The 26,466-nt window shown below is 38.1% G+C and overlaps 5 protein-coding genes across 6 annotated transcripts; 2 read left to right on the forward strand and 3 right to left on the reverse strand.

Moving 5' to 3' along the window:
• Positions 1-204: 204 nt before the first annotated feature.
• LOC119984053 (fructose-1,6-bisphosphatase, chloroplastic) lies at positions 205-3,146 on the reverse strand. The gene is made up of 3 exons (XM_038827811.1): positions 2,600-3,146; positions 1,411-1,807; positions 205-909 (listed from the first exon to the last, which is right to left on the reverse strand). The coding sequence occupies exons 1-3, from the start codon at positions 3,008-3,010 to the stop codon at positions 509-511; spliced, it is 1,209 nt and encodes a 402-aa protein (XP_038683739.1). The 5' UTR covers positions 3,011-3,146; the 3' UTR covers positions 205-508.
• Positions 3,147-4,471: 1,325 nt separating this feature from the next.
• Positions 4,472-12,380, reverse strand: LOC119984051 (protein EXECUTER 1, chloroplastic). Of its 2 annotated transcripts, XM_038827810.1 has the most exons (12): positions 11,793-12,380; positions 11,208-11,324; positions 11,055-11,120; positions 10,272-10,378; positions 8,187-8,268; positions 6,594-7,319; positions 6,346-6,469; positions 6,011-6,180; positions 5,506-5,580; positions 5,282-5,374; positions 5,010-5,145; positions 4,472-4,628 (listed from the first exon to the last, which is right to left on the reverse strand). In XM_038827810.1, exons 1-11 carry the CDS (start codon positions 12,210-12,212, stop codon positions 5,053-5,055), a joined length of 2,073 nt encoding a protein of 690 aa, XP_038683738.1. In that variant the 5' UTR covers positions 12,213-12,380; the 3' UTR covers positions 4,472-4,628; positions 5,010-5,052. The 2 variants fall into 2 exon arrangements, with proteins under 2 accessions (XP_038683738.1, XP_038683737.1); XM_038827809.1 differs by lacking the exon at positions 4,472-4,628 and having other exon boundaries at positions 4,699-5,145.
• Positions 12,381-13,495: 1,115 nt separating this feature from the next.
• On the forward strand, positions 13,496-17,834 carry LOC119984192. The gene is made up of 6 exons (XM_038828022.1): positions 13,496-13,805; positions 13,910-14,005; positions 15,451-15,491; positions 15,836-15,953; positions 16,856-16,936; positions 17,508-17,834. Exons 1-6 carry the CDS (start codon positions 13,581-13,583, stop codon positions 17,562-17,564), a joined length of 618 nt encoding a protein of 205 aa, XP_038683950.1. The 5' UTR covers positions 13,496-13,580; the 3' UTR covers positions 17,565-17,834.
• Positions 17,835-18,034: 200 nt separating this feature from the next.
• Positions 18,035-20,196, reverse strand: LOC119984193 (magnesium-dependent phosphatase 1-like). Its single transcript, XM_038828023.1, has 4 exons — positions 20,036-20,196; positions 19,073-19,244; positions 18,565-18,681; positions 18,035-18,413 (listed from the first exon to the last, which is right to left on the reverse strand). The coding sequence occupies exons 1-4, from the start codon at positions 20,143-20,145 to the stop codon at positions 18,240-18,242; spliced, it is 573 nt and encodes a 190-aa protein (XP_038683951.1). The 5' UTR covers positions 20,146-20,196; the 3' UTR covers positions 18,035-18,239.
• A 2,519-nt stretch (positions 20,197-22,715) lies between these two features.
• LOC119984191 lies at positions 22,716-24,711 on the forward strand. Its single transcript, XM_038828021.1, has 2 exons — positions 22,716-23,615; positions 23,694-24,711. Exons 1-2 carry the CDS (start codon positions 22,860-22,862, stop codon positions 24,564-24,566), a joined length of 1,629 nt encoding a protein of 542 aa, XP_038683949.1. The 5' UTR covers positions 22,716-22,859; the 3' UTR covers positions 24,567-24,711.
• The last annotated feature ends 1,755 nt before the right edge of the window (positions 24,712-26,466 follow it).

Genomic DNA, 26,466 nt, shown 5'->3' on the forward strand with positions numbered 1-26,466 from the left:
ACAAGAAGTCAGCAGCAGGTCCAGAAAGCAGGATCCCTTCTTGTCTTCACCAAATCAGCTCCCGTAACAAGTTTTCAGGATCCAGCAAATCATCTTTTCAGATCACATACTGCTTATCAATTTGTTAAATCTGCCAAATTTTATCGCATAGATAAAACCCTTGCCTTGTAAACGTCCTTCGAATAATTTTATTTCTGCGATAGGAACTACGTACACATTGAGTGTACACAGGAATCACATTCTATTCATGATAAAACAAATAGATTCAAGTACAAAAGACATCTCATATCAACCTTCCAGTCTTTCACTCACTTTTTATCCTATTTCTGAAACCACGACTGATATGAGAATGAGAAGGGTCTTGCTGGACTAAAAGGGTTTTAGAACCTATAAATAAATACATATAGCCTTGTCATCTAACTTCAAGTTGTCAATGGACATATCCAGCCGGCAGAAAACCGACAAATGTGGATTCAAATCACAACATTAGACGGGAATCACTCTAGCATCAAACTTCATACCCAGGATTCACTTTCTGCTGAACATCTCCGTAACTTTCCAACTCTTCTATATCCTCTGAGCTCCCTAGAAATAAAGGAAGCCTTTGATGAAGCTTATCTGGTTGAATTGAAAGAATTCTACATTTACCATCAGAGCCTTTGCCACCAGCCTGCTCCACCAGAAAACTTAGAGGATTTGCCTCGTAAACTAGGCGAAGATGGTCCCTTGGATTCATTGCTACTCCACCGTACAACAGGGTCCGGTGGAAATCAGCTACAAGAGAGCATATATACCTGGCCGAGTACTTCTTTGGGTATCTGCCTTTCCCTTGTCTCACTGTGTCAATGTATCGCCTTAACCCCTCAGGCCAATCAAAGTATCGTGCATCATTTACGGAGTAGATTTGCCCTGCGATAGTAAAAATCTATTACAAATTGTATCTAAAAGCTTTTGTACAATAATCTTTAATCATAAAGGGACTTTAAACAGTATCATGGTGACCAAAACAAAGAACACAGAGTTACCAGTTTGAATCCTACATAAGCACAAGAACGGAAGTCAAGATACGTACAATCCAAGTCCTACAAGCAATGAAGGGTGACTAAAATATGACCATGGGGAAGAAGCATTCAATAGTTGTTGAGTTGTACATTAAATAAGGATTCCCTTTTTGTTAAGTTGCACAAAAGTTAGTCTTGTTTCTTCCCTTTTTTTGTTTCCTTTCTATTTCTTTTGTTTTATGAGATTTCTGTTAAGTTGTAAATTAAATAAGGATTCCCTTTTTATAAAGTAGGCATTAGTAACTTCCAAATATTTACCAATTTAAAATGCCTTTACATGAGTCTACTTTATAACTTGATTAATCACTCACATATATTATGCTGAAGTATCAAAATGCAAGTATGTTACCCCGAGGAGGGATTTCAATGCTTGGATGAGACAAAATGAAATCTCCGGTTGAACGATCCAATGTAAAAGCATGAGTCCCAGAACCAAAGCTGATACAGAGAATTGTGGCTGATGAATAGAGCACATATCCAGCAGCAACAAGACTAGTTCCAGTCTGCAATGAATTAAGTGCAGCCTTCTCCTCTCGCGGAAGATGATCCAGCTCCACAAGCCGGCTATAAACCCCAAATATAGTTCCTGTGGGAATGGAGGCATCAATATTTCTAGAACCATCGAGGGGATCCAAAACCACCACAAATGGGCCATCATCACTTATCCAAACTGGAGCATCGTCCTCTTCCGAAGCCATGCTAGCAACTTTTCCCGAATTCCGAAGTGATGAGAGGATGATCTCATTCTGCACATCAGGACAATTTTAGTCATATTTCTTACATGGTAGAAGTTGCACAAATTCTCTCTAATGAAATATTAGGATAAAAGACAAGAAGAAACATATGAAGCAGCATACAAGATCAGCAAGGAAAGATAAGGAGCAACATTACCATATGATATCAATTCATAAACTCATTTGAACAAGATATCAAAAAAGACTCAATTCAAGTATGTATCTACCATCATTTGCAAGGGTCAAAACCGAGCTCTGACCCAAGTAGAAAAAGAGATAATACGTAATGCACTGATGGTTTATTCTGTTTGCTGGCCTCACATGAAACAAAATATGCATTCATCCAACTCCGTATTTTAACTGTTATAAGAAGGCAGTTGTCAAGAAAGAAAAACAATGTTTACAGTTCTATGCCCTCTCCCACCACAATAAAGCAAATAAAGAATATATAGGGTTTCAATTTCCATAATCATCATAAGCCCATTCTCAAAGCAGGAAATACTAATGTCTGACAATAACCTTTGTTATTTTATAGGCAACTAAATCGCAAGGTCCAATGCTTAAGAGTAGTGGTGGTGGTGGTTTTCATTCTTTTATAGTTTTATGCTTTTCCCCCAAATTCAGCCTCATGAAAAACTAAGACATTTAATTTTCAAGCTTCTATGCATTTCAATTGAAGCTATGATATATGCCCTCCGGCATTTCTAACACAATATTAGTCAATCTTAACAAGCATAAAAACCAAATAATGAAACTTAATACTGACTGACGATTTTATTGAAATTCAATTAGGAGCAAACATACTGAGACGATATCGAGTGGCTTCGGAGCATCCCTGCCGGTTCCCCCACCGCCACCGAGAGTAGTCTGTTTGCCAAGACTGGAACCGAAAGGAGAAGCCACGAGAGCAGCAATTCTCTTACAAGCATACTGTATATGTTCTAACAGCACTACCAGATCATCCCCCAAGCCTATTCCTCGCTTACCCATATACTCTATAAGCGTAACACCGTCAACAGTTGAGGAACTGCTACCTATTTGTGATTTTACGCCGAACCCACCAAGGGAAGCCATTCTCGACTTTCCAAAGTCGCGTCCAACAAGAATTGGGTTTCTTTGCTGGATAGCTTGGGACTTTGGCTGGGAATAATGAAGGAGTTTGAGAGGATAAAATGGAGTAGTTGGGTGCGTTGGTATTGTGGGTGTTGATAGCATGGTATATGTATGACGACAGAATCTGCGAAACGAAAGGACGCTTACAAGATAGCAGTAAGTGGAACCATTGTAGCTGATTTTGAGTAAAATGGTCGCAAAATCACAAAGAGGATAGCTCTGTTTTGATTACGGCCTGGCCTGTGAAATAAGAAACGAAGATGAGGCATAAAACTAAATAAAAGAACTGAAATGTGGACTGACTTCTATTTTTGGGCCGAGAACCCAAAACACAACATCTGGTGGAGACAGCCCAGGTTTAATCAATCCAGTATGAATATTTATTAACCCATTCTTCTCTACATAAAAAGTCTTGTTCTTGAGAATTATCAATGGTTTCTGCAGTGTTAATGCATGAAATTTTGTAATTCTTGAGCCCTTTTGTGTATATTTTGTACTTGATTCATATAATCATTTGATTGTGGTTTTGGATTAATTTCAGGGTACATGGGTTCAATTGAAGATTACGTCATGAACTTCAAGCAAGAAAGCAAAATTGCAGAATAAACTCAAACAAAATGGAACATATAAAAACAGTGATGTCTGCAGTAAAATTGCTAAAGATACCTCCTCCTTTTCATTGCAAATTATTGAAGTAAAAACTACAATAATTACAAAGACCATCTATGAGTTGGTGCTTCGCATTCATCGACAACACTAGGGTTTACTCTAAACCGATAAAAGCTGAAACTCTTCGTCGTGAAATTATAGATCACATTATAACTTAAGTCAAAACTGACAAGTAAAGCAGCAACGATTATCACATATATTTATGGAGAGGACATCCCAAGCTTAATAAGATTAAATATGCTTACAAAGCATGGTGTTTGGTAAATCGCACTCAGACGACCGGCCTTGGATCCTCCCTGCCTTGGGTCGACGCTGCTCCCTCTCTTTCTTTATCTCTGCTTCTCCACTCTCTCGTGTTTGAAATGACCAAGAAGCATATTTCACCTTTTTTCTTTATTTATTTTAACTGAAATTGAGAGTTTTTTCCAATTGTTGCTATCGATTTTGGTGGTATAGTTGTGCAACAAGAAAGAAATGGCGACGGTTCTTGGGTAAATGATTTGGGAGATCGTGAATAAGAACATTTTTTTTGTGTGAGAGTTTGGGAGATGAGTTAATGATTAACCCAAAAGGGTTTCATTGGGCAGATCCAAAAAGTAATGGTGCAGATTCAAATGATCGACCCATTTTGTAGATCCAAAAGTCGCCGGAGATGGAGTGTTGTCACCGGAGAAGATGATTCTCCTCTTTCAGATGTGTCACCATTTCATTGATTGATGCCACATGTATGCCACCTCAATAATTATAAAAAAAAAAAAAAACATGAGATACATTTAACGGGCATGTCAGCGCCGTTTTAATGGAAGGAGTAAAAAGGGCTTGTTTGGTCCATTCTTGATATCTTAAGGACTGATTTGACATGAAAAAAAGTTTGAGGGCTGATTGGCCCTTTTTGATAAGTTTAAGGGTTTCAGGGATATTTATCCTAAGATTAAATATGCTTACAAAGCATAGTGTTTAGCAGAGGGAACATGAGAAATATAACGCAATCACTCTAGAGCCCTTCAATAACATACAACGTGAGAGTCAGCGGTTTGGCAAGAGTCTGCACCTGAAGAAAAAACAGAACAACTAAACTTTCATTAGATATTATTCATGTGAAATGACATGGAGCAGAACTGGAAAAGTAAAAGCATGTAAGCTTTCATCGGAAATCATTGCCTTTGAATTGTCATGGAACGGTATACCCTGTTCAAACTAAAGACTGTAAAAGAAACAAAGAACGGACGGTGTCTCTCAATTGCACCCATCAGAAGAACCAAAAAGAGAAGAGGAAGTTGGAAAACAGGCGAATTTAGCAAAACACACAAGAAAAGGATACACTCCAGTTCTCTATGACAAGGTATAGGATCACTTTAAGACAAATTTATATTCCAGACTCATGCTCAATCAGTAAAGCAGTTTAATAAGCGCTAGACAGGGAAGAACATACCCTACAAAGAAGAACAAATTCCAAGATTATATACATCGAGAATCTATTGCTGAAGCCTCAGGCGATTGAAGAACACCAAGAAATGATATTCGGGGGCCCAATATACAAATCCAATAACAGGCCCTCCTTTAATGTACTGCACAAAAACTAATCAAAGTGAGTTGGAAAACAAGTATCCTAAAAGAACAAGCTATAATGTAAGGTATATGTTCGTAAAATGGTAAGGTCATGTGGAAAAACAAGTCAAGCAGATAAATAGGGACAACTAGAACCTTTCCATCAAGAATCACAAGTTCACCATCAACCCATCTAGGATTGTGGAACCCTGGCTCGGCAAGCCTCCCTTGTCCTTTATATCGTGCAATCTGAATCATGGGCATGTTAAAATATTTTAAGGCACGCATTTTTTGTGATTTTTCGTCAGAGGGCAAATGCAAATAAACAAAAAGAACAAGCAAACCTATAGAAAACTCTAAATCACAAGCCGACAACATACCACTCCAAATTCTTCAGGAATAATCCCTTTATGAGGAAGTTGATAACTTTTTCCAACCTTAGCACGAAACGCCACCTACAAATTAAAAGATAAACAACTTTTGGTTAGCGAAGGCAGACCAGATATGGATAGGCAAGTGCCAACATGTCAAACATAGCTCAGGTACAACAAGAATGATGGACCAAGTTTAGCTTTAGAAGAAAACAAAAATTAGAAAATGATGGCATCCAGTAAAAGCCCAAATGGAATATATGATGATTTCCTTAAAACAATCAGTCTGGTTATAAAGAAGGGATAACAAGCTATTACTGAAAAACCATTAGCCAGATTGGCAAGAAAAGGTACCTAACTTAATTTGGTTCATGCAAAGAATTCATATCAGGACAAAAGATGAAAATTTATACAATATTGAAATGTATGAAACCACAAAACTAACAAAACCAAGGTGTTGTATATGTTATTCAGAGAAACGTGAAAGTGAATACCATTAAAGAAAAAACATCACCTGGCCAGCAGGAACATAAGGATCTCCGGTTAATTTTATGGCTTCCACATATTCATAAAATTCAATATTAGAAGGCTTCTCGGTGTAACTATTCTCTTGCCACTGGCCAAACTTTCGTTGTACATGAATAACTTCAGTTGTGTAAAGTCCGTGTGCACCAATATAGAGCCCTGATGAAATAGCAATACTTTCAATTGTTTCATTCTAAGATGGCTTTACTGTACTGAATGAAGGGATAAACAAGCCTAAGATGGTTAATAAGGCAAAGTACTAAGACAGCCAAACGCATGGCATCTCATCACAATTGAACAATGAACAGATCTATGTAAAATCACCGTTTAAAGGGTCTTGCGATGCAGGTGTCTCGATGCGATGAAAAGTAGTAGACCCAGACAGTGGTTGACGATTTTGAGCCTGACTTAGTGTGAGATTTAGTAACTGGCCAACATCTTTAAGGACCTACGTAAATGAGAATAGATTGCTAATTAATCATTCTTCATGGAATCTTTAAACCATTGTTGATCTTATCCTATCACAAAAAGAATAAATAAACATATGCCATTGAAAAAAATGTTTAACAAACCTTCAAGGGTATCTTCTCCCTGCCAGCAAATTTAGCCAGATCAAACATAACATTGTCTATGCTACGTTGACCATGAAGTCCAGCTCTTCTACGAAATGAAGTTGACCGCTTTGTCTCAGAATCTTGTTGGATGACATCTTTTTCTATTGAGAAACAAAATGATGAATGCCCCTTTTTCTTCAGTTCAGCAGGTACTCGAAGTGATTTAGCTGGCACCACACCTGAAAGTTTCTGTGCGATATCGCTAACAACAACTTTAACTGCTAATTCATTCTGCCCTTCATTATTAAGAATTCCACGGCTCACATCCATCTCATCCTTGTTTTTATCTAGTTTGCCATCATGAAAATTTTCTTCTTCCTCCTCTTCTTCTTCATCGGCGCTTTCTATCTCCATATCCTTATCCTCATCTTCATCCTCCACTATCTGCTCAATCACCTTAGATATAAAATCTCTGTCGACCTTCCCAGGTGCAGTCACGTTCAAAACCTTGACCTTCACACCAGGAATCATATCTCGCAAAATATTCTGAAAACCGGGCAGTCCCTCAGCTGCATCAGAATCACCATCAGAATCAGGATCATCCTCATCTTCAGTGCTCACAACAAGTAGATCACTTTTATCTTCAGTTAGGGAAGATGAATCCAATCGACTGGAGGATCCAGGAGCTTTAGAGGACACTGGTGAATAATTTTGGACAGCGGCACTTCGTTTTAGGTAAACAGCCTAGAAAAACCCAGTGAGTCCCATCTCATCACGATATACAAGTCATTTCTACTACAATAAGGTCCTATCACTTACGGATGCAATAATTCCATACAAGGTGTTAAAGCTAAAAGAAAAAATGCATTAACAGAAGCAGATATGGATCGAAACAACCAAATATGAATACATCTCTTAGCACATAAATATATACATTGTTTATGTTAGAGCAAGGACATACAGTGACAACACAGAAGCACATGTAGAAAGATGCCTCTTAAGCGCTAAAGACACATTTGCAGCGTAGCAGGGAGACAATTGCCTTGGCATCAAGTTTCAAACTGTTTAATTTATTTGCAACTTATGTTCAGAAATTATAAGATATAAGAAAAGTTGTATGATAAAATCTCATTGAAAACAGCCCATAACAGGCTTAAAGTTCTAAAGCATAGAAAAGTTTGATTATGCTTTCATATCTGACATGCAGCGAAAAATTGCTTGCAAAAAAGTGAGATATCACTTATCACATTTCCTGGAATAGATGACATTTCAGTTTCAAAACTTAACGAGACACGTACTCTCTCACTGTGGCTGATAAAAAGGGGCACCTAATATCTGCACCACTTTAACTTATCAAAGGCATCTCTTGTAATTTAATATCTCTCAGCATTTCACTCACCCTGAAGCATCCGTAAAAAAGTGCATTATAATGAAGAAAAGCTAGTCTCTTATCTTGACACTATAAGTCTACTTCGAAGATACTGTTTGATATCAGAATCAATCTCAACATCTAGTGCATACCAGAATACTCTGCCTGCACTAGAACAAGAAGAAATACCCGACTCATGTTACAAACCGTATAACAGACATGAGACAGTTAAATCAAGGTACCTGCTGCTTGTATTCACCTTTGTTATTCGTTGTAAGAAAAATCTCGAACAAGGGTGCACCCACTGCAGTTGTAGCAAGCTGCCTGGAAACAAAATGCCAGTCAATGATAGACCTTAAGAGATGTTGAGAAATCTTGCATCATGCACAACCATATTAAAGAACAATACAACTAGGCACCCCAATGAGATGCCTTGAGATGTCCACAGTCCACCTGAGTCTGTCTTTGAGGTGTAACGATGAATATTCTATCCTAATCGGTCCAGCTGGTTGTAACTTGTAAGACAAATATGATATATCAAGGATTTATCAGTGCCTGAATTTGAAATAGAAAATGTATAACCATTTCAGGGATGGGCCTGGTTCGTGCCCACAACCGTCCCCAGCCCAACGAAGGCATATTTCCTCGGAAAGAAAACAATGGATTGCCACTGGGCAATAAGCTTCAGTGGTATCTTAGAAATGCTAAGATTCGGGCAAGAGAGAGATGCATCTATATCACTAAACATATATGGTAGAATGCCAATTGCAACATCTACCTATGATTAATTTAAAAGTCAAATGCACGTCTTTCACTTAGGATGCATAACACAAAAAAAAGGTACCAAATTCCAGTGAGAAGTGAGAACTGATTTGATGTAGTTCCACAGATTGTAGCATATTTTAAGTTGCATCGAGACTTGCCTAATTTCTAACACTTTGATTGCAAATTCTCTATGAGTTCCTTTTACAAGGAACTTCTAAAAGATAAGCTGCATCTGGGATTCTCTCATTTTCCTTGCCTGTGGCTATGGAAGTCTAGGGCCCCCCCCCCTTAGATGTGTTCTTTTCTGCTGGGAGGTCGTCTGGGGTAGAATTCTAACTTTGGACAATCTGCAAAGGAGAGGTTTTATGCTGGTGACCCGATGCTGCCTCTGTAAAGCAGATATGGAATCAATCAGCCATCTCCTATTGCACTGTCCATGGTCTGCCAAAATTTGGACCAACGCTCTGAGGATGTTGGGCCTTTCTTGGGTGCCTAGTGCTTCAATGGACAAGGAATTGATGGCTTGGATGGCTACACGCAGGGACAAACAGCATAGAAAGTTCATTCAATTGATACCAATGTCTATAATGTGGATGCTTTGGCTGGAAAGGAATAGCAGAATTTTCAACAACCAGGAATCCTCTATAGACTCATTCATAGGCAGCTGGTTTGAGTGTTTAAGGTTTTGGGGCTCTTCTTTCCCTGGGAGTATTTTTGATAATCTGAATATATCCCCCTTGTAATCTGTTTGGGAAGCACCCCCTTGGTGCTTGAATAAAAAATTTTCCATTCAAAAAAAAAATTTTGATTGCAAACAAAGTAAGGTGTTTGAGAGAGCAATTACATATTTTCCCCATAAATTTGAACAACTGATGTTCCCCACAAATTTAAACAACTGATCATAATTTCAATAGATTTTTTTTTGTTATTTTGAATGAAAGAAATTTATATCCTAGTTCCTCATGTCCATCATTATTTATGAGGCATCCATTCTCGATATTCTCTCAGAAATTCATAACATCTGAAGTTCTTTTTACTATATAACTTATACCAAAAAAAATTTCCATCCTAGTTGTTTGTGTCCATCATCTTTTAGAGGGCCTCCATTCTCAACCTAGGGTGATGCTCTCAACTATTCATGACATCTGAAGTTCGTTTTACTGCATAATTAACAAATAAGATGAACATAAAATAGTCATTCAAAAACGATTAAAGAACTAAAATGAACACAAAGTTTATTCCCAGCAATGCAATGGAATGGAGTGCTATCAATCTGCTGCAGTAATAAACGTCCAAGTAGCCCCACTCCCCCCACGTCCTCTGCTAAATCAACAAGAGAGTCCACAGGCAATCCTTTATCAAATTATCAAAGGGGGGAAAAAGAACAAGAGAAAGTGAAAATTCAAAAATGGAACTGGAAGAAAACAATAGTTCTATTTGCTTTTTGGTTGCGGGAAAAGAGGACATCCAATGGACATCACATATTCAAACCAAACAAACAATATGTGGCCCCTCTATAGCTGACGTTCATGTAAAACATTTTTAAGCGAGTAAGTGATTACCGAGGACTATAACTCCTAGCCACATATCTTCCATGCTCTGCAGTTATGCGTATTATAAGCCCATGTGGATCATCTAAATCTTCTGATATCCCAGTCCACCATCCCACCTGAAGCCAGTATATAGGGGAAAAGTATTTAATCAGATCCAAAAGAAATGGTGATTTCAAGATCGAAGTATTTGTATCTTGTCAGTGAATTAGTTCAAATGGATCATCTGAGGAGACTGCTTTACTTACCCGACAACTAAGAAGAATAAAAGCACATTTGACCATATTTCACCCAAACAAGTGACATAAACATGTATAACCCAAATTCCAGAAGAAAATAATTTAACACAATGAAACAAAACAAAATTCACGACATGGTATTGTTTGGTGGAATTTGTGATCTGGAACTACTAAACTTCTTGGATGACATAAAAATCAACCATAACAAAAGTCATAAAATGAAAACAACTAGAACAAAAGAATAGTGCAACCCAAGAAACAAGATGCATAATCTAACCACCATTGTCCCGTCACAAACAAACGCAAAGTAGACATACCATAGGTCAAGGTTAATCTACAGATAAAAGAAAATCTAAACATAGAAAAGGGGCAATAATTGAGCTCTAACTCTGGATGATAGTGTCTTGGTAAAGTAAAAAAGCAGTGATCAACAAGTGCAAAAGGACCATTACTCCACCATGTGAACTATCATATTTAGAAATCCACAAACAGAAAAGTAAGGGGGAAAAACTGCATCTTATTATCTGAAAAAAGATAAAATATTTAAAATACATACCAACCCAGCCCCAGCATAGTCTCGCAAAAAAGCTGCATCACCATATCGCTCCTCTGCAACAGCTCTCTGAAGCACATGAAAGAAACGGGTTAATCAAATGGCAGCACAGTACACATAATGAAAGAAAAATGAGTTTCAAATCAAATATTATACATTCAGACATGATATCGCTCTGCCAACAGTGTCATTTGTAGCTGCAGCTGCGATAGCAACTTTGAGCCTACCAGCATCTTCATAATCCTCTTTATGTATGGCCTGACTTAGCTGCGACTGTTGAGAAAAGAGAAACATAACGATTGACTTAATGACCAAAATCACAGAAATAATTTAACCAACGAACTCTAGAATCCAAGGCTGAAAGAAATGAAGGATTCATTGACACTAAAATTTTGATCATAGGCATAGGTTAAGAATAGAGATTGATTATTTGAATGCCATTTTGTACAACTCGTTTTCAAAATTAAAGATTTCCTTTTTCAACAAAGTTCATTCGTTTTACTGCTTCTTGTTCAATATGACATTAAGAAGATTTGACTCAATCAAACTTGTCCCCTTGTGCATCTAATCTACTCAATAATTCAAGATAGCGTTAGAGATGAAACGAGAAATATTAGCTCTCTACAAGAAACAAAGAGCCGCTCGATAAACAAACGCAACCTCGACACCCACAACAGATACAGATACATCGTGAAGATTTCGTCTAAAAGTCTACTATTTTCAAACATATCTCAGGATTACCTTCAAAACTGAAACGAGACGCTCCTGCTCGACAATTTCATCGAAGTGCCTTTTCCAGCGATCCCAATTCCATTCTTCCTCACCTTCGTCCTCTTCACCTCTCTGCCTCTGAGCAACGCTATCAGAACCTCCGGAATCTCTTATAGACGAATTCATAAAAGAATCTAAGCGCCTGATTGCAGTCCTGAATACGTCTTGGAGCGCGGCGTCCCATCTCCACTGACTGGAAGAGGAATTATCGGAGGGAGAGTTAGAGCCAGAGCTCTGGCAGCGACAGATGGTAGAATCGGGAACCCTAGAGAATGAATGAGGATTAGTCGGGAATGGCGAGCATGAAGAAGTGTAGAATGGCCTCTTTGCGGGGAGTTTGGGGTTGGTAAAGGTGAGATTGTGCGTGGGATGAGTAGCCATAGAAGCCATGGATGACAGAGCCAGAGCGAGGGGGAGAGCGAGAGAGAAAGATAAGACTGTTGTCGTATTGAAGGAAAATTACGGAAGAGTGAAAGATTTGGATGAGTTGTTGTGGCTGCTATGAGAGGATACGAGATAGCCAGGATAGTTCCAAGTGGTTCAGAAATTCGGAAATTCCCAGACTCGGACCAACGGCACATGGTGAAAGGACAAAATAAATAAAGTAAAACTTAATATCCCAATAAATATTTAAAAATATATTATTCTCAAAAAAAAATACATTTAAAAAAAAAATTCCTTCTAATGAATGATTAATGACGACCGTCCAAGAACGAGATAGCAGTAATTAAATATCCCTCAATATATATATATATTTTTTTTAAGGTCCACATGTCACACACACACTAAACCATGTTAGAGGGGCTAACCCCCTAGTGAGAATAGAACCCTAAACCTCAAGATCCACAAATCCCAAACCAGGCGATCTCCCATTCTCATATCCTTCAATATATTGAAATATGGGTGAGACAGATTATCACACAATCATCCATTATAGTGAGATATAAAGAGGTCGGACTTGTTTTCCACTTTTCCAAATAATGTTTCTAAGCAATCGTCTATTCTTCATTTCTGCTCCAACCACGCGAAATAGGGGACAAGGAAGCTTCAATTATCTTCTAAAAGTATGTTAAATGATGAATTAAAATATACGATTAAGTATTTTGATATTCTTAATGTTATGATATAGTTAATTTCGGAAAAAAATATTAAACCCTAAATATTAAACACTAAATCCTAAACATTGTAATCAAGATTGTCAAAATCAGAATCTTACATAAGATCAGTGGAAGGAATGCAAAATCGGATCGTGAAATTGTAAGATTTTATAAGACCTCTAGAGAATTATGAAAAGCAAGCACAATAATTGTGCAAGATTATATCATTTTAATATATTAGAACCAATTTTTCAACAAAAATTAGGATTAGAAATATAAGTACATTAGTACTAGATCATAACTCATAAGTCCATATTAAGGTTAAGATCGATAAGATCGTAAAATCGTAAGATCGATAAGATCGGGTAAGATCGATAGATCTTATCAATTTTGAGATTTTATATCGATTCAAATCGTTTTGGTTACCTAAGATCGTACCATCATACGATCAAAATCGGGATTTGGACAACCATTATTGTAATATTCAAATACTGGCACGTGTCACTAAGAGTGAAGGAAGACTGCCACGTGTGAGCCACTAGAGTTCCTTGAACAGCAGGTGAAAGAATCCCGCTTTCAATTAAGAAACAGAACGAACTTCCTGGTTTTCGAATATCCGGCGACATGAACGAAATACTCTCTCTTCAGTATATGTTTTCGTATGCTTGATTTCCGAGGGAGGCATAGAAAATTCGCGAAGATGTCGAGAAACGGAGAAACGGCGGAGGTCACGGAGAGAGCTTCATCTCGCACCAGAATCCGAGCGGTGCCCGACCCATTCCTCGTTGTTTGTAGGTGCTTCAGCGTCATTACCTCCGTCACCGCCATCCTCTGCATTGCTGTCAATGTTCTATCTGCAATTCGTTCCTTCAAAGACGGATCTGATGTATGTATATCAGTATTTTTGGTTATCAAATCAAAGATTGTATGCCTAGACATGTATGCATAAGCGTGTTCTTCGTGTTGATGTGATACGGTGAGTTTTTTTAGATATTCAACGGGATATTTCGATGTTATGCGGTGGTGCTTGCGTTATTTGTGGTGCTCGCGGAGACAGAGTGGGGATTCATTGTCAAGTTTTGGAAGGTTCGTTTTCTTCTCTTATGAGAGCAACTTGCAGTTAAGTTATATATTCCATTACTTGATCGTTTTTAGATTTTTGAACACAAAAGTTATTAATATAGTTGTGGATTTGCGACTGAACGGTGAATTAATGTAATTCGTAGCTGTAAGTATAATAATGGCCTTCTAAATTTGGTGTCTCCAACTCTGGTTATTTTAGATTTAAAGCTTAGAATATAGAATGCAAGCTGAGCAAGAAGCAGATTTGAATTTGTTGACATATGACTGTTAGGTGTTGACTTTAGCTCAAAGAAGATGCGGATATTCTTAGTTGGAAGCTTAAACAGTCAGGTATAGTGAATAAGGCGATTCTAACCCTTTTATTGTTAAGGAACGAGGAAGCTCTTAGAATTTCAAAGTAGGCAGCGGTGCAAATTTCTAGACTTAGAATTGCAGGGTATGGAATTATTTGTTGAAATGAAAAATGCTTTTTTCGAAACCTTCTCGTGGCTACCTACGAAATTGATCAAATAAAATTAGTGGTGAAAATATGTTGTCATGTTTGAGAATCTGAGAACAGAGGTAGAAAAGTACTTAACAGCTCAAAATATATGTTTTTTAAACAAAATTAATTCAACTTCTATTACAAAATAATTTGCATCGCTTGAAGACTGTCGTGTAACATTTCTCAGGTGGCTGATTTCAGTTCATTCGGTGTTTCCATGGTAAAATTTACATAGTTGTGCTCTTTCACATATGGATATACAGGTGTTGTGTGATTTAACCTTGCTGAAAAATAGCTAACAAACAACAATTTATCCTTAGATAAAAGCTATTTGGAGTATTCTTTGGGTCCATGGGCTTAGCTGACAATATTTGTTGTTCTTGTTCCTTTTCTCTTCTTTTTTTTTTTTTTCTTCCCTGTAGTTGTCTTTTTTTACCTGCTATCTTCTTCCTGGTAGGTGCCTTCTCGGTGCCTGCATAGAATTTCCACTTTTCACAAAGGAACAGCTCTTTTTTTCCTTCTTAGTCCTCTTTATATCTATATTATTGCCCAGTATTTTTTTGTAATCCATCTGCTTTCTTATTATTCCCATGTATGCTCTTTTTGATATCCTTTTCTTCTAGAAGTCTGGTAGACTGGTTGTTGGATTTTCTTAACCTTTTGGGTCAAATAAACATCTCTACAGTTGTGCTTGTCCATAACATATTAGAGGGTTTTCTTATTTTCAATTTTCAAGTGGAACCATCGCCACCTTGGATAGCTATATTGAAAATTGTTACTCATGATATATATATATCATTTATCTTCATATTCACCTACTAAATATTCTACTTCATCTCATTTAACTTGAGGTTCTAACAATGATTTTTTGGCGCTTCTGTTATTTCCACATCTCATGATAGTATCATTGCTATTAAGATTCTTGTTCTCATTTCTTGTCTTAATTTCTACCAACATTTCACAGGTATTGGAGTACTGGGCTGGAAGGGGCATGCTGCAAATTTTGTATGTTTTAGTACTTTCTCATTGTGTTCCTATAACTCTACCACCGTATGAGGCTGTCTTTGTCCCAAATTAGATTAGAAAGTTTTATGACCCTTGACTAGAAAAAAATGAAGAACGTTTCATTGACTTGGGATGTTGATAAATAGAAACTTGTTTCTTTTAAGCTCTGAAATTCAAAAACCTCAAGAAGGATGATTGCAATGTTAATGATATCTCCATTAGATGTTAGTCACCGAGTTTGTGTGAGTGCATGAACATGTCACAACTTTTAGAGGAACCTACTTTAGGTATGCAATGACTGTATAATTGCATTCAAATTTTAGATTGATCCTTTTTGCCTCCAGTGTTGCAGTAATGACAAGAGCCTTCCCTGACTATTCTGCGAAGCAGAGGGATCTCGTTCTTCTTCAAAATATAGCAAGCTATATGCTCCTTGCTTGTGGTGTTGTCTATATTATTTCGGTAAGATGATGGAAAAGCGTCAATTGCCCATGGACTAAGTGACAAACATTTTAATTTTAATTCATACTTTTTTCTTGTTAAGAAGGATTGTAGGCGTGAAAATACATTATTTCGTAAGGTATTGCCGTATTGAAAACCAGCAGTATGCTCCTAAGTCCTAACTTGATGCGCTTTGCCCTTAAGTTATGCTTCGTTTGTTCCAAGGAAAATCAAGTTTTAGGAAAATTCATAATTTTCCAGTGTTTGTTTTAAGGAGCTTTCCTTTACATATTTCCATAAAACATATGTTGAAAAACTAACTATTTTTCCCTCAAGGAAAATATGGATTTTCCAAAAGCTTGATTTTCTTTGAAACAAATGGTGACCTCCACTTATTTTCCTTTATGTCAATTTGGTTTATGATGTGGGTTACCAGCCTGAATATCGGTACAGAGACTCATCACTTTTACATATACACTTTGATTCTGCTGGATTCAAAATGGTCCATGGAAGGCTCATCATGTATGTCACCTTTATAAGCCTTTCCCTTACATTGTGCAGAGACTGACCTATGACAAATACGTTTTAATGGAGCCACTTTGTGGCTGAAACATGACTCACCCTATTAAACTACGTGTGGATGTCTGTATGAAAATTTCTCAGCTAAGTCAAAACGTTACACACTTGACTCAGAGTTCATAATGATATTTTTGTGGCTGAAGTTCAAAAAGGTGTTGGCCTGGAGTATAATTATTCATAAGTTTCTTTTGCTTTATAGGTTCGGATTTTATCAGTTGAGCTTTCTTATGTGTATTAATTTTCTTGCTCTGTGTTAAAATTTAGTTGGGTTGACTAAACTCAACATGTCTTCATCTTTTGTCATATGAACAAATTTCATTTTAATTGCATCGTCGACTTTTCAGGGAATCCTTTGCATTGGCTTTCTTAAACGTAAACGCCAGCAGAAAGAAACTACAAGGGAGCAAGCATTCAAGGATCTGGAGGTAAGCTGTTGGTCTCTATTGTCCTAGTCTTGAAGTGATAGATGCTGCTGTGTGTCTGAATGTGACTTTTATTTCCTTCCCACTGTTCCATGGTTTTTGCTGATTTATATCTGTTGTTGCATACTAAGCTTCGGACATGGCATGAATCTATGGTCTATTATTTCTCATAATATGGATACATAACCAATATTTTTTGCACTGTCTTATGGAGAGTGTAGCATTTGCAAATTAGCACTTCTGACCTGCCTAAAAATCAAGGGCGGTAAAAACAAAGTTGGTTTTTTGAATAACTAAATTCCATTTGCACGCTGTCTGTCTTGAATGCGCCTCAGATTGTTTTTTGCTGATTGATCACTCGATTAAAACCATACATGCTCTGGAATGAATTTCTTTTTTTCTTTTTTTCCCGGATTTGCTTCATACCTTTCGTGGAGATGCCTAGTCTCTATGTTCTTGTCATATTTTATCATTTTTCATAAATTGCCCTTGCTAAAACAATTTCCATATAGCTTTCAGTTCTTGGCTTCTTCCATGCGCCTTTATTAGCTATTGGAACTTATTGTGAAAACAGGAATTGGAGCGGCGAAGGGGAGAACTTGAACAATTGCTTATGCAAGAGAGAGTTTGAGGCACTTAGCGTCGACACCATCAAGATCCTTCCAGTAGTTGAGCAAAAACGAAACAGGGCAAAATGACTTCAATAAAGCATGTTGACAAGAAACACTTGCTTGCTGAGAGACATTTACACTTCGTCAGAACTTGAATGATTGTTGCTTAAGAGTAACAATTGACTGTACAGAAATTCATCTTTCTAGCACCTGTTACTCTGGAAACTCTGAATCCTTCATCTTGAAATAGCCAAATAGGCAAATTACAGTCGCTGGAGAATTGTCTCGCATACTATTTGAAAATGCATTCAGATGCTTTTAAAAATGGTCGACAAAACTTTGTTGAAGCTGGATGGCTAATACATTAAACAGCCAAGCCAGAAGATGGTACACCACAAGGGTTCATTAGGGGCCGTCCCAAGGCTCTTAACATGGTTTTTGTATTGGTTATCATATGCAAGGAAAATGACCAGCGTGCTACTATTGATCAAAAATGAAACCAATTTATGCCATTGATCATGGTAATTCTCAACGTTGCATCGATGTTTTAGGCATGGTTGCCAGATCTGGCTCCCTCTACCAGCGGTGAGGTATTGTAATACAGAAGATACAATATGAAAATACAACATATCTGAGTTTTCCAAAAAAATACCGTACTAAAATCAATTTCATGCATGAGGTTTTTGACTCGAGACTCATTCCTTGTCCTCGTTCTTGGACGAATTCGAATTTTGGGAGAACTTTAGCCATCTCAGCTTGTTCTTTTCAGACGTATTGACGTTTTGCGAGAATTTAGTGAGGCCCTCTCTCAATGCTCCAAGATTGACACCATTACCCACAAAGATGCTTGTTACTCCCATCTTAGAAACCTGTAAGTTAAAATTACAATTTTCAGCAGATTTGTCGCATAATATTTACGAGAAAAAAAAAATCTAGACAATTTACTTGAAATGAAATACTTCTTCAATGAATTTCAAAACTGATAACTTTGATTAACAGAGTGTTAAATGTGAATCTTACTGCTTGGATGTTCCTATCTTCATCATCAAAAAAGAGCATTGAGTTGAAAGGTACCCCAGTCCTTGTGTGAATTTTCTGGAAATGTTCAGTCTTGTGTGTCCAACTGGAGAAAATCTCCTGATGACAAAGATTCAAAATAATGAGACAGCTGCTCAGGAGGGAAATAATTCTGTCCCATTGAAACTAAGAAACAGCCACCTGAATATGCAGATATCTCAAGAACAATTCATGGGATCAAGGGTTGGGATAATTTGACGATATTGACACAAAAGTTGTCTATGCTGATTGCCTATGACTATGATTTAGAATTATTTGGAGAATAAATGAGCAAGACAAATACAGCTATTTTAAATATCAACCCGATGAACTTATACAATCAGAGCACTCCTTATTTCAAATGAATCAAGGTATCGTGAGAAAAAAAAATCAAATATTAAAAGTAACAGTGCATTGATGACTGAACTATGTGGAAAGAGGCAGATAAACAAAAGGATACTTGCTAACTCACCCGGACCACAAACATAGAAGTGAGATTCAGTTTGTCAAGAAATGCCTTTGCTATGTCTGCAGTTGGTGATCTAGAAGCAACGGCTACATCAATCCCTTTATCCTTGAGTGCGTGTAGTATGCCTTTAGCATGAGGATATAGAGAGGGCATTTCACATTTTGAGCGACACTCACTGAAAGAAAATCAGATGAAGATTTGATATTTGATAACAATTAACAAATTGTACAAGCATGTACAACAAAACAAAAATGTATTAATATTTTCTAGAACTGAAAATGAAGCAAGAAGAAGGAGATACAATGTCAATGGTTACTGCAATGAACCATTGATGAGTCTACATACAAATAAATGCAAAATATGAACATGAAAAATAAAATAGAAACTATTTTCACACAAGTCTCCTCATTGATACCTCTTAAACTTACAACAATAAAAATTAAATAAAAAAGGGGAAAAAAAAAAAGAGCCTTGAAGGACGGCCCTTTTATTTTTACCATGAGAGCAGCTCTTGCAGCAGCTATTAACTTGTGGTTCAAAATTTTCACATATCATTTTAAATCAGCGAATTGAATTCAATGTGCATATATGAATGTCAAGTAAAACAAAAACCCAGAAAAAATTAAACAAGGAAGCTTCAGTAATCAAAATCGAAATCAATGAAAAACAAAGCCATCTACCAAACCCACCCGGATTCAATTATGTCTACCACAACCCTCAGTATTTCACTTGACCACAAAAATTTACAGTAACATTTAATTATACAATTGAATTGACCATTGAAATGGATTTACTTTTCTACATGAATCGCTCTTGCTGCCCTAATCTCCAATCCACCTTATATTGCACAAACTTTCTATTCCTCCAATTAGAATCAATGTATACATATAACGAAATACATAAACACGCGTAATGAACGAAGCATAGAGTATATAAACAATAGAAAAGAAGAGGAAGATGAAGTACCAGTAGAAAGGCCAGAGAGTATAATCGAGATCGAAGACAACCAATCTCGGAAGCACTTGAAATGCTCCGATAATCTGCAATGCTTCGCTCTTCACCTTCTCTTCTCCCATCCTAACTCTCTGCCTCTGCGAGTATGCGTCGTATGTGTCTCGTTTCGTGTTTTTCTTGGGTATTCTGCTTTTGTGATTTCTAAGAGAGAAGGGAGAGAATTAACTGCGGTGAGTCTTACTGATATACCGTGCAACCCTTTTTTCATCCAATTGAAAACTAATATCGTCCGTAGATTTCAAAACTATTCCATGTGTATGTTATTTTGGATGTTTGAAAATATTTTTAATTGTGACTTATTATATTTCAGAATTCTATAATGGTTGTTAGTTTATTGAACCTCAAAATTGAGGTTCTAATGTAGTGTCTTTTAGTATTTAGTCAACGTCTTTGTTTATGTTTGAGCATAATTTTACTCTTATAAGCGTTCCCCATTAGTTTTGTAGGAAACAGTAACAAAGTGGTTATTTTTGAAACAATTATCACAATTGCCAGGTGACCAGCATATACGCTTGTCCAAACAACATCAAATCATGTTCGGGCATATGAAGATTAACCAATGCAAATGAATCCAGAATGAAGAAGGACGTCCAGACAACCAACTTACTCATCCGGACGGGTTGTAGCGACCAACAGATTCGTGAATAGTGTTCTAAGAGACAATATATAACCCTACTCTAAGGGCATAACTACGCCAACATGCCAACCATGAGCATAACTACGCCAAGAACTTGACCTGCATCAAAAAGTGACAAAGAAACAACCACAAGTGTGGGGCGGTCGTCAAGTAATATATTCGAAAGTCCAAAGTTAAATCACAAGGAAACAATACTGAGTTGAATGGATTTAATGGAAACACTAGTAAGAGAGCTTATCACAAAGACTAAGAGTTTTGTGTAGAAAAGGGATAGGTTCTTTGGAGGGGTTATCACCCCATGAACGCTTCACTGCAAGAATTACGATGGGAGACAATAAGACGTTGGTGTCAATGTTCTTTAGTTTGTCAATAGAATAGAGAGAACCATTTGTTAGGAGTCGCATTGTTAAGCAACCACAATGGTTGCTCTTTGATGGCCCAAACTCTTTTATTAGGCCAAGTAAAAAAGTGGGTTACAATGGTGATGATTTCATGTCCCAAAAATATTGGGCCAACTTTGCAAGAATGGACATGCCAACGCCTTCTTGTTGGCCCACTTTATTCCAATTGGGACCCACTTCACACATATACATACACATTTTTACACAAAAAAACAATATCGGGTCTCGCCTCTATTCCATAAAAATCAAATCAGAAAATTTACACCATTGTACCAATATGTTTTGTTGGCAAATCCATATTAACAAAATGCATTCTCCAATATAGTCACATCAACAAAACATAAAATCCCATGCATTATCCATGCTCCATCAAAAAACCACCATTGTGGTTGCTCATGTTGTGACTTTATGTGGGCCGTCTTATGAATATTTAGCTTTTTTTTTTTGGACATGTGTGTGTGATTGTGTGTGGTATTTCATCGTAGTGATACTTTTAAATTAATGGTTGTTTTGTTAACCATGTTTTATGGTTATTTTTATGGAAGCTTTGTCAACCATTTAGATTATGATTGCTTTTATTTTTATTGTTGTTTGATTTTTGTGAATATGTTTGATGCATAAAAAAAATATGCATCTATGTTCAAATGTGATAATAAGTGGATTGTTAATTGATAAGAGTCTATGCATGACGAGTTTCAATATATATGAGGCATAATTTAGTGATTTAATAATTATTCTTATTATTATCATTTCCTACTGAATTGCAATATAAGGGAAAAAAAATGTTCCTTAGGGGAATTCTTTAGCTAACCAAATATTGGAATACAAGAAAATTTTGTTCCCATTCATGTTCACGTTTTCATTCATGTTTCCGTTAATTGTTCCCACGTTCAACCAAACATAACATATAAAGAAATCATTCGTTCCCTGTACATTGGCCTGCAAACTTGACATCATGTTTCACAACTTTTCAATAACGCTATGTTTGGTTAGTCGTGGGAACATAACCGGGAATGAGAACGAGAATGAGAACATGAATAAAAATGGGAGAGAGGAGAGGCGCATGATGCAAATGGAGAGAGGAGAGGAATAACATTGTAATTGAACTCTTCAAACAAGTTTCCATTCAGGTCGGAATACACAGTTCCTTAGGGAGAGACATGAACCTATAGTTCCGGAGACGAATGGAATTCACCATTATGTTCCGTCGTTTTGTTTCGTACCAAATGCAGGAATTTGCTAGGAATGGGAATTATGTGTTTCGGTTCCGACTAGAATGGTGCAACCAAACATAATATAGCCCAATAATGAAGAGACTTTTGAGTTGGACAGATGACTAAACAGTAACACTAACGGGGCATTTGATTGCTAATTCAATAAGTATGAGGTGAGTATGAGATAAATATTACGAGGCCTAGGGCCTAGGCCCAACTTCAATACGCATGGGATCCATAAATAATCATTATACTCCCAAACAAATGTTGTTACTCTAGCCCAAGCCGCGGCCCATTCAAATTACTGCTCGCTCTGTTTGCCTCGTTTTCTAATCTACAAATTTAATAATTTACACATGCTTGATTCAAAATGACCAAAGTATCCTCCAGACAAGTACTCTGACTCTCCACGTGACCCAAACCCGAAAGCATCTGCTGTCGTTCTAGTACTCGAGACTCTGCGGTGGCCGGGAATACCAAATCAGGAAATACCTGAACTACCCCGCCAAGATCAACCCGACGTCATGTTATTTCGTCAAAAGGCCGTGCCCTATTTCGTCCATCTGAACTACGTCACTATCCACTCCCCTGCCCTCTTTCCCTATCTCGATAAAGAAATTTTTCACAGAGAGGGAGAGAGCCAGCCTCCGACTGAGACAGACATGCAGCCTTATAGAAGCGCCGGCAACGACAGCAGCGGAGAGGCTGCACGCTGGCTTGCCGCAGCCGAGAAGGTACTTGCTTCCGGCGATCTACATAGCGCCAAGTCCTTTGCTATTCGGGCCCGGGAATTCGATCCCAGACTCGATCTATGCGACCGGATCATTGCCGTGGCCGACACTATTCTTTGCGCTGCTCCTCGAATCAGCGCCGGACGCTACCCAGACTGGTATGCAATTCTCCAACTCGACTCCTTGACTCAGAATATGGAGCTCATCGCTACTCAGTATCGTAAACTCGCCCTCCTTCTCGACCCTCAGAGAACTCGCCTTCCTCTCGTTGACCAGGCTTTCAGGCTCGTCTCAGATGCGTGGTTGGTGCTCTCCAATCCGAATAGGAAGTCGCTCTATGATACCGAGTTACAGTTGGGCGAGTTAGGTCAAAATCAGCAGAAACAAACGCCTCCGAAACCAGTACGAACAAGCCCGAGAAATAAGGATGGTAGGGTTGTAACAGAACCAGAACCGAGTTTAACCATGGCCACCCCCACTACCTCCCCCGCTATCACCCACGTCACTACCACCCCCGCTACCACCCACGCTATCACCCCCGCCACTACCGCCCCCGCTTCCACCCACGCTATCACCCACGCCACTACCACCCCCGCTATCACCCACGCCACTACCACCCCCACTATCACCCCCGTCACTACCACCCCCACTACCACCCCCGCAAGTATCGCCACCACCACCGCCGCCACGGCCAGCAATGAGACTGCGTCGACTCGTCCGAGTCAATCAACTCGGCGGACGATTCAGTCGGATGAGTATGTGGGAGATAGATTCTGGACAGCTTGCCGATACTGTTATATACTCTACGAGTACCCAAAAATTTACGAGGAGTGTACGCTTAGGTGTCAGAATTGCCGCAGAGCGTTCCACGCGGAGACTATACCTTCACCGCTGCTGACGGAGAACCAAACGCATTTCTGCTGTTGGGCGGTTTTCCCCTTAGGTTTCTCAGGAAATGCTAAAGGCGCCAATGGGTTCGCTAATTGGTCACCCTTTTCGCCAATGTTTGCTTGTCCATCACCGCAGGGATGCAAAAATGCTAGAAAGGGAAAGAAAACTGCGCCTAGGTTTACCTATGACGATGAGGATGTGTATGTAGAGCTTTCGGACGTTAGTGAGGATGAAGAGTATGACGATGACGATGAATGGGAGGATGAGAGACTGACAAAGAGATCCAAAAACACGACTGCCAAAAGTCCTGCCAGTAATAGAAGCACAAAGAGAGTACAGAGTGGTAGGGCAAAGAGAGGAAATGTAGAGGGAGAGTCGAGTCGCAAGAAGCAGACTGCGAAGGGGGCAAAGGAGCTGGGGAAGTTGGATTTAAATGTGGAGTTCAGTAATGAGGTGGAGGATCCTGCGCCTGTCGTGAGGGAAGGAAATGTGGCAGGTAATGGCGAGGAGGATAATATTGGTAGTGGGTTTTTTGAGGGTCTTGACGAGTTCCTGAGTAGTTTGCCGATACTCAACGTTGTGGCCGATGACAAGGTTAGAGCTGGTTAGTGAAGTAAGACCTCTTCATCATCTTGTTGTTGTATTTTGCTTTTCTGTAGTTCATTGTATGCTTCCAGTGTTGACCATGTAGAGCTTCTGTATGTTACAAAGCTGCCTTCATCTGCAATGAAATCTCGTTTATGGCTCCAATGACTTTTTGTTGTATCTTTTTAGATGTTTTTTTAGTAGCTGTTAAGTTAACTCTTTTTGGCTTGGAGGAGAGTGTGGGTTTTAAAAATGGTGATGGTTGAAGTGTGTGCCAAAAAAAAATAATGTACTTGTGTTCCTAAAGCATTTGTTTGAGGTTGAAGTTGTAGGTTTTAGAACACATTCTTACAGAATTACTATTATTGGTTGTGATTCTGCATGAGACAAACAGCAAAGGAGCACTTTTTCATCCTCATAATCTCAACATTTTAACAGCCTAACAGGGGCATTTCTCAGAGAATAATTCCTTTCTAACTCTCATTAGTTTAAGAGAATGTGAGTAAGGGATGAAAGAAGGTTAGAATATCATACATTCTTCTTTCCTTTTTGTGGGACATTTTTTTTCCGTGGTGCAAGGGGATAATTGCTGCCTTGTTGATTTGTTGAAGAAAAAAAACTCATAAAGCTTTTGATAGCATAATACACTCTGCACCTTCCTTTTTGATTATTTGTGTTTTGGATGTCTGCCATGTCAAAACGTTTACTATTTCATAATGGAAATTACTGGTGACAAGTTTGGATATGATGTCGCCATGTCGGGTTGCCCCACCATATGTGAAAAGCCTTTTGCGAACTAAGAACTATAAGTAAACGAGCTATTAGGTTCTGCCCTCTGAGTTAGCACCTGAATAATAATGACAGAAAATCTATCTCCACTATCCGTGCTTGTCATCTGCTGGATTGTTTGGAAAGAGAGAAACTTGAGGGGCCTTCGAAGGGAAAGAAAGCTGTTTCACGGTGAAGATAGATGGTTCTATACTCTATCTACATGGCTTTCCATCTGTCCTCTATCAACTTGGCTTAGTAATTATTGCTTACGATGAATCTTGTTTATTTGACGCAATGCTATAATAGACTTGTTATCCATTATCGTTTAGTTTTTCTGCTTGTGCTTGGGTGCACCCCCTTGGTGTCCTTTAATACAATTTTATATATTCAAAAGAAATAACATTTAGGTTGAATTTTTCCCTACATGATATAGAATAAGGTTTACATTGGATAAACTGGTTTTTGTTGCTGGAATTTGCTTATTAACTTCTGTTGCAGCCTAATCCTTTGCATTCAAGGTGCGATAGTTGAATTTTTCTTTTGGCTTGCTTTTTCTCTTCTATGGGCAATATACCTATTGCAATCCAATTTAACCTGTCATTGTACTTCTTGACAACCTTTTCATTTTAAGTTCACGTATGAGCATTAGAGCATAAAATGCTTCGTTGTGAAGAGCATTTTGTTGGCATTTTTATTTTGAATGACGAGTGTTTTGTGACTATATTTCCCATGTCTGATGTCTCTTACACCAGAGTCTGTGGAAAGAGTCAGCTAACGTAATTTCAATCACCCTGCTGTTATGTTTCCTTTGACTGGCTGCAGCTCGACCCCTTTTGAGAACTTGTGAAATGATCCTCAGTTTGTATTCAAATCCGGGTGCTATATTGTCCCTTAAGTTGCGCGCAGTTCGAATTCAGCAGAATTTTGATCTTTGAGATTTTAAATTTAAGAAGTCATTCTTGGTACCAGGAAAGTTCTTATTGTCAGTTGCTTTGAGACATTAATCTTCACTAGCCAAGCTATTGGGATCGATCATCCATCTCTTCTACTATTGTATTGTCTTTGAATCTTGAGACCAATGCCATTAAGATTCGCTTGTCCAGTTTTGCAGTAGATGAAATCCTCCTGAATCTTCATGCATTCAGCATTTCAG

This window comes from Tripterygium wilfordii, chromosome 18, assembly GCF_013401445.1.
Source record: "Tripterygium wilfordii isolate XIE 37 chromosome 18, ASM1340144v1, whole genome shotgun sequence".
NCBI lineage: Eukaryota > Viridiplantae > Streptophyta > Magnoliopsida > Celastrales > Celastraceae > Tripterygium > Tripterygium wilfordii.

Coding starts and splice junctions, on each gene's coding strand:
- LOC119984191 (XM_038828021.1), top strand. CDS start 22,860: ATGTTATTTCGTCAAAAGGCCGTGCCCTATTTCGTCCATCTGAACTAC. Junction 23,616..23,693: donor CTATCACCCCCGCCACTACC/GCCCCCGCTTCC, acceptor ACCCCCACTATC/ACCCCCGTCACTACCACCCC.
- LOC119984192 (XM_038828022.1), top strand. CDS start 13,581: ATGCTTGATTTCCGAGGGAGGCATAGAAAATTCGCGAAGATGTCGAGA. Junction 15,492..15,835: donor AGGGGCATGCTGCAAATTTT/GTATGTTTTAGT, acceptor TTTTGCCTCCAG/TGTTGCAGTAATGACAAGAG. Junction 16,937..17,507: donor AAGCATTCAAGGATCTGGAG/GTAAGCTGTTGG, acceptor TTGTGAAAACAG/GAATTGGAGCGGCGAAGGGG.
- LOC119984193 (XM_038828023.1), bottom strand. CDS start 20,145: ATGGGAGAAGAGAAGGTGAAGAGCGAAGCATTGCAGATTATCGGAGCA. Junction 19,245..20,035: donor ACTCTCTGGCCTTTCTACTG/GTACTTCATCTT, acceptor ATTTTCTTTCAG/TGAGTGTCGCTCAAAATGTG. Junction 18,414..18,564: donor AAGATAGGAACATCCAAGCA/GTAAGATTCACA, acceptor TTTAACTTACAG/GTTTCTAAGATGGGAGTAAC.
- LOC119984053 (XM_038827811.1), bottom strand. CDS start 3,010: ATGCTATCAACACCCACAATACCAACGCACCCAACTACTCCATTTTAT. Junction 1,808..2,599: donor AGCCACTCGATATCGTCTCA/GTATGTTTGCTC, acceptor CCTGATGTGCAG/AATGAGATCATCCTCTCATC. Junction 910..1,410: donor CATTGAAATCCCTCCTCGGG/GTAACATACTTG, acceptor TTACTATCGCAG/GGCAAATCTACTCCGTAAAT.
- LOC119984051 (XM_038827810.1), bottom strand. CDS start 12,212: ATGGCTTCTATGGCTACTCATCCCACGCACAATCTCACCTTTACCAAC. Junction 10,379..11,054: donor ACTATGCTGGGGCTGGGTTG/GTATGTATTTTA, acceptor TACTGGCTTCAG/GTGGGATGGTGGACTGGGAT. Junction 8,269..10,271: donor GCTAGGAGTTATAGTCCTCG/GTAATCACTTAC, acceptor TTTTGTTTCCAG/GCAGCTTGCTACAACTGCAG.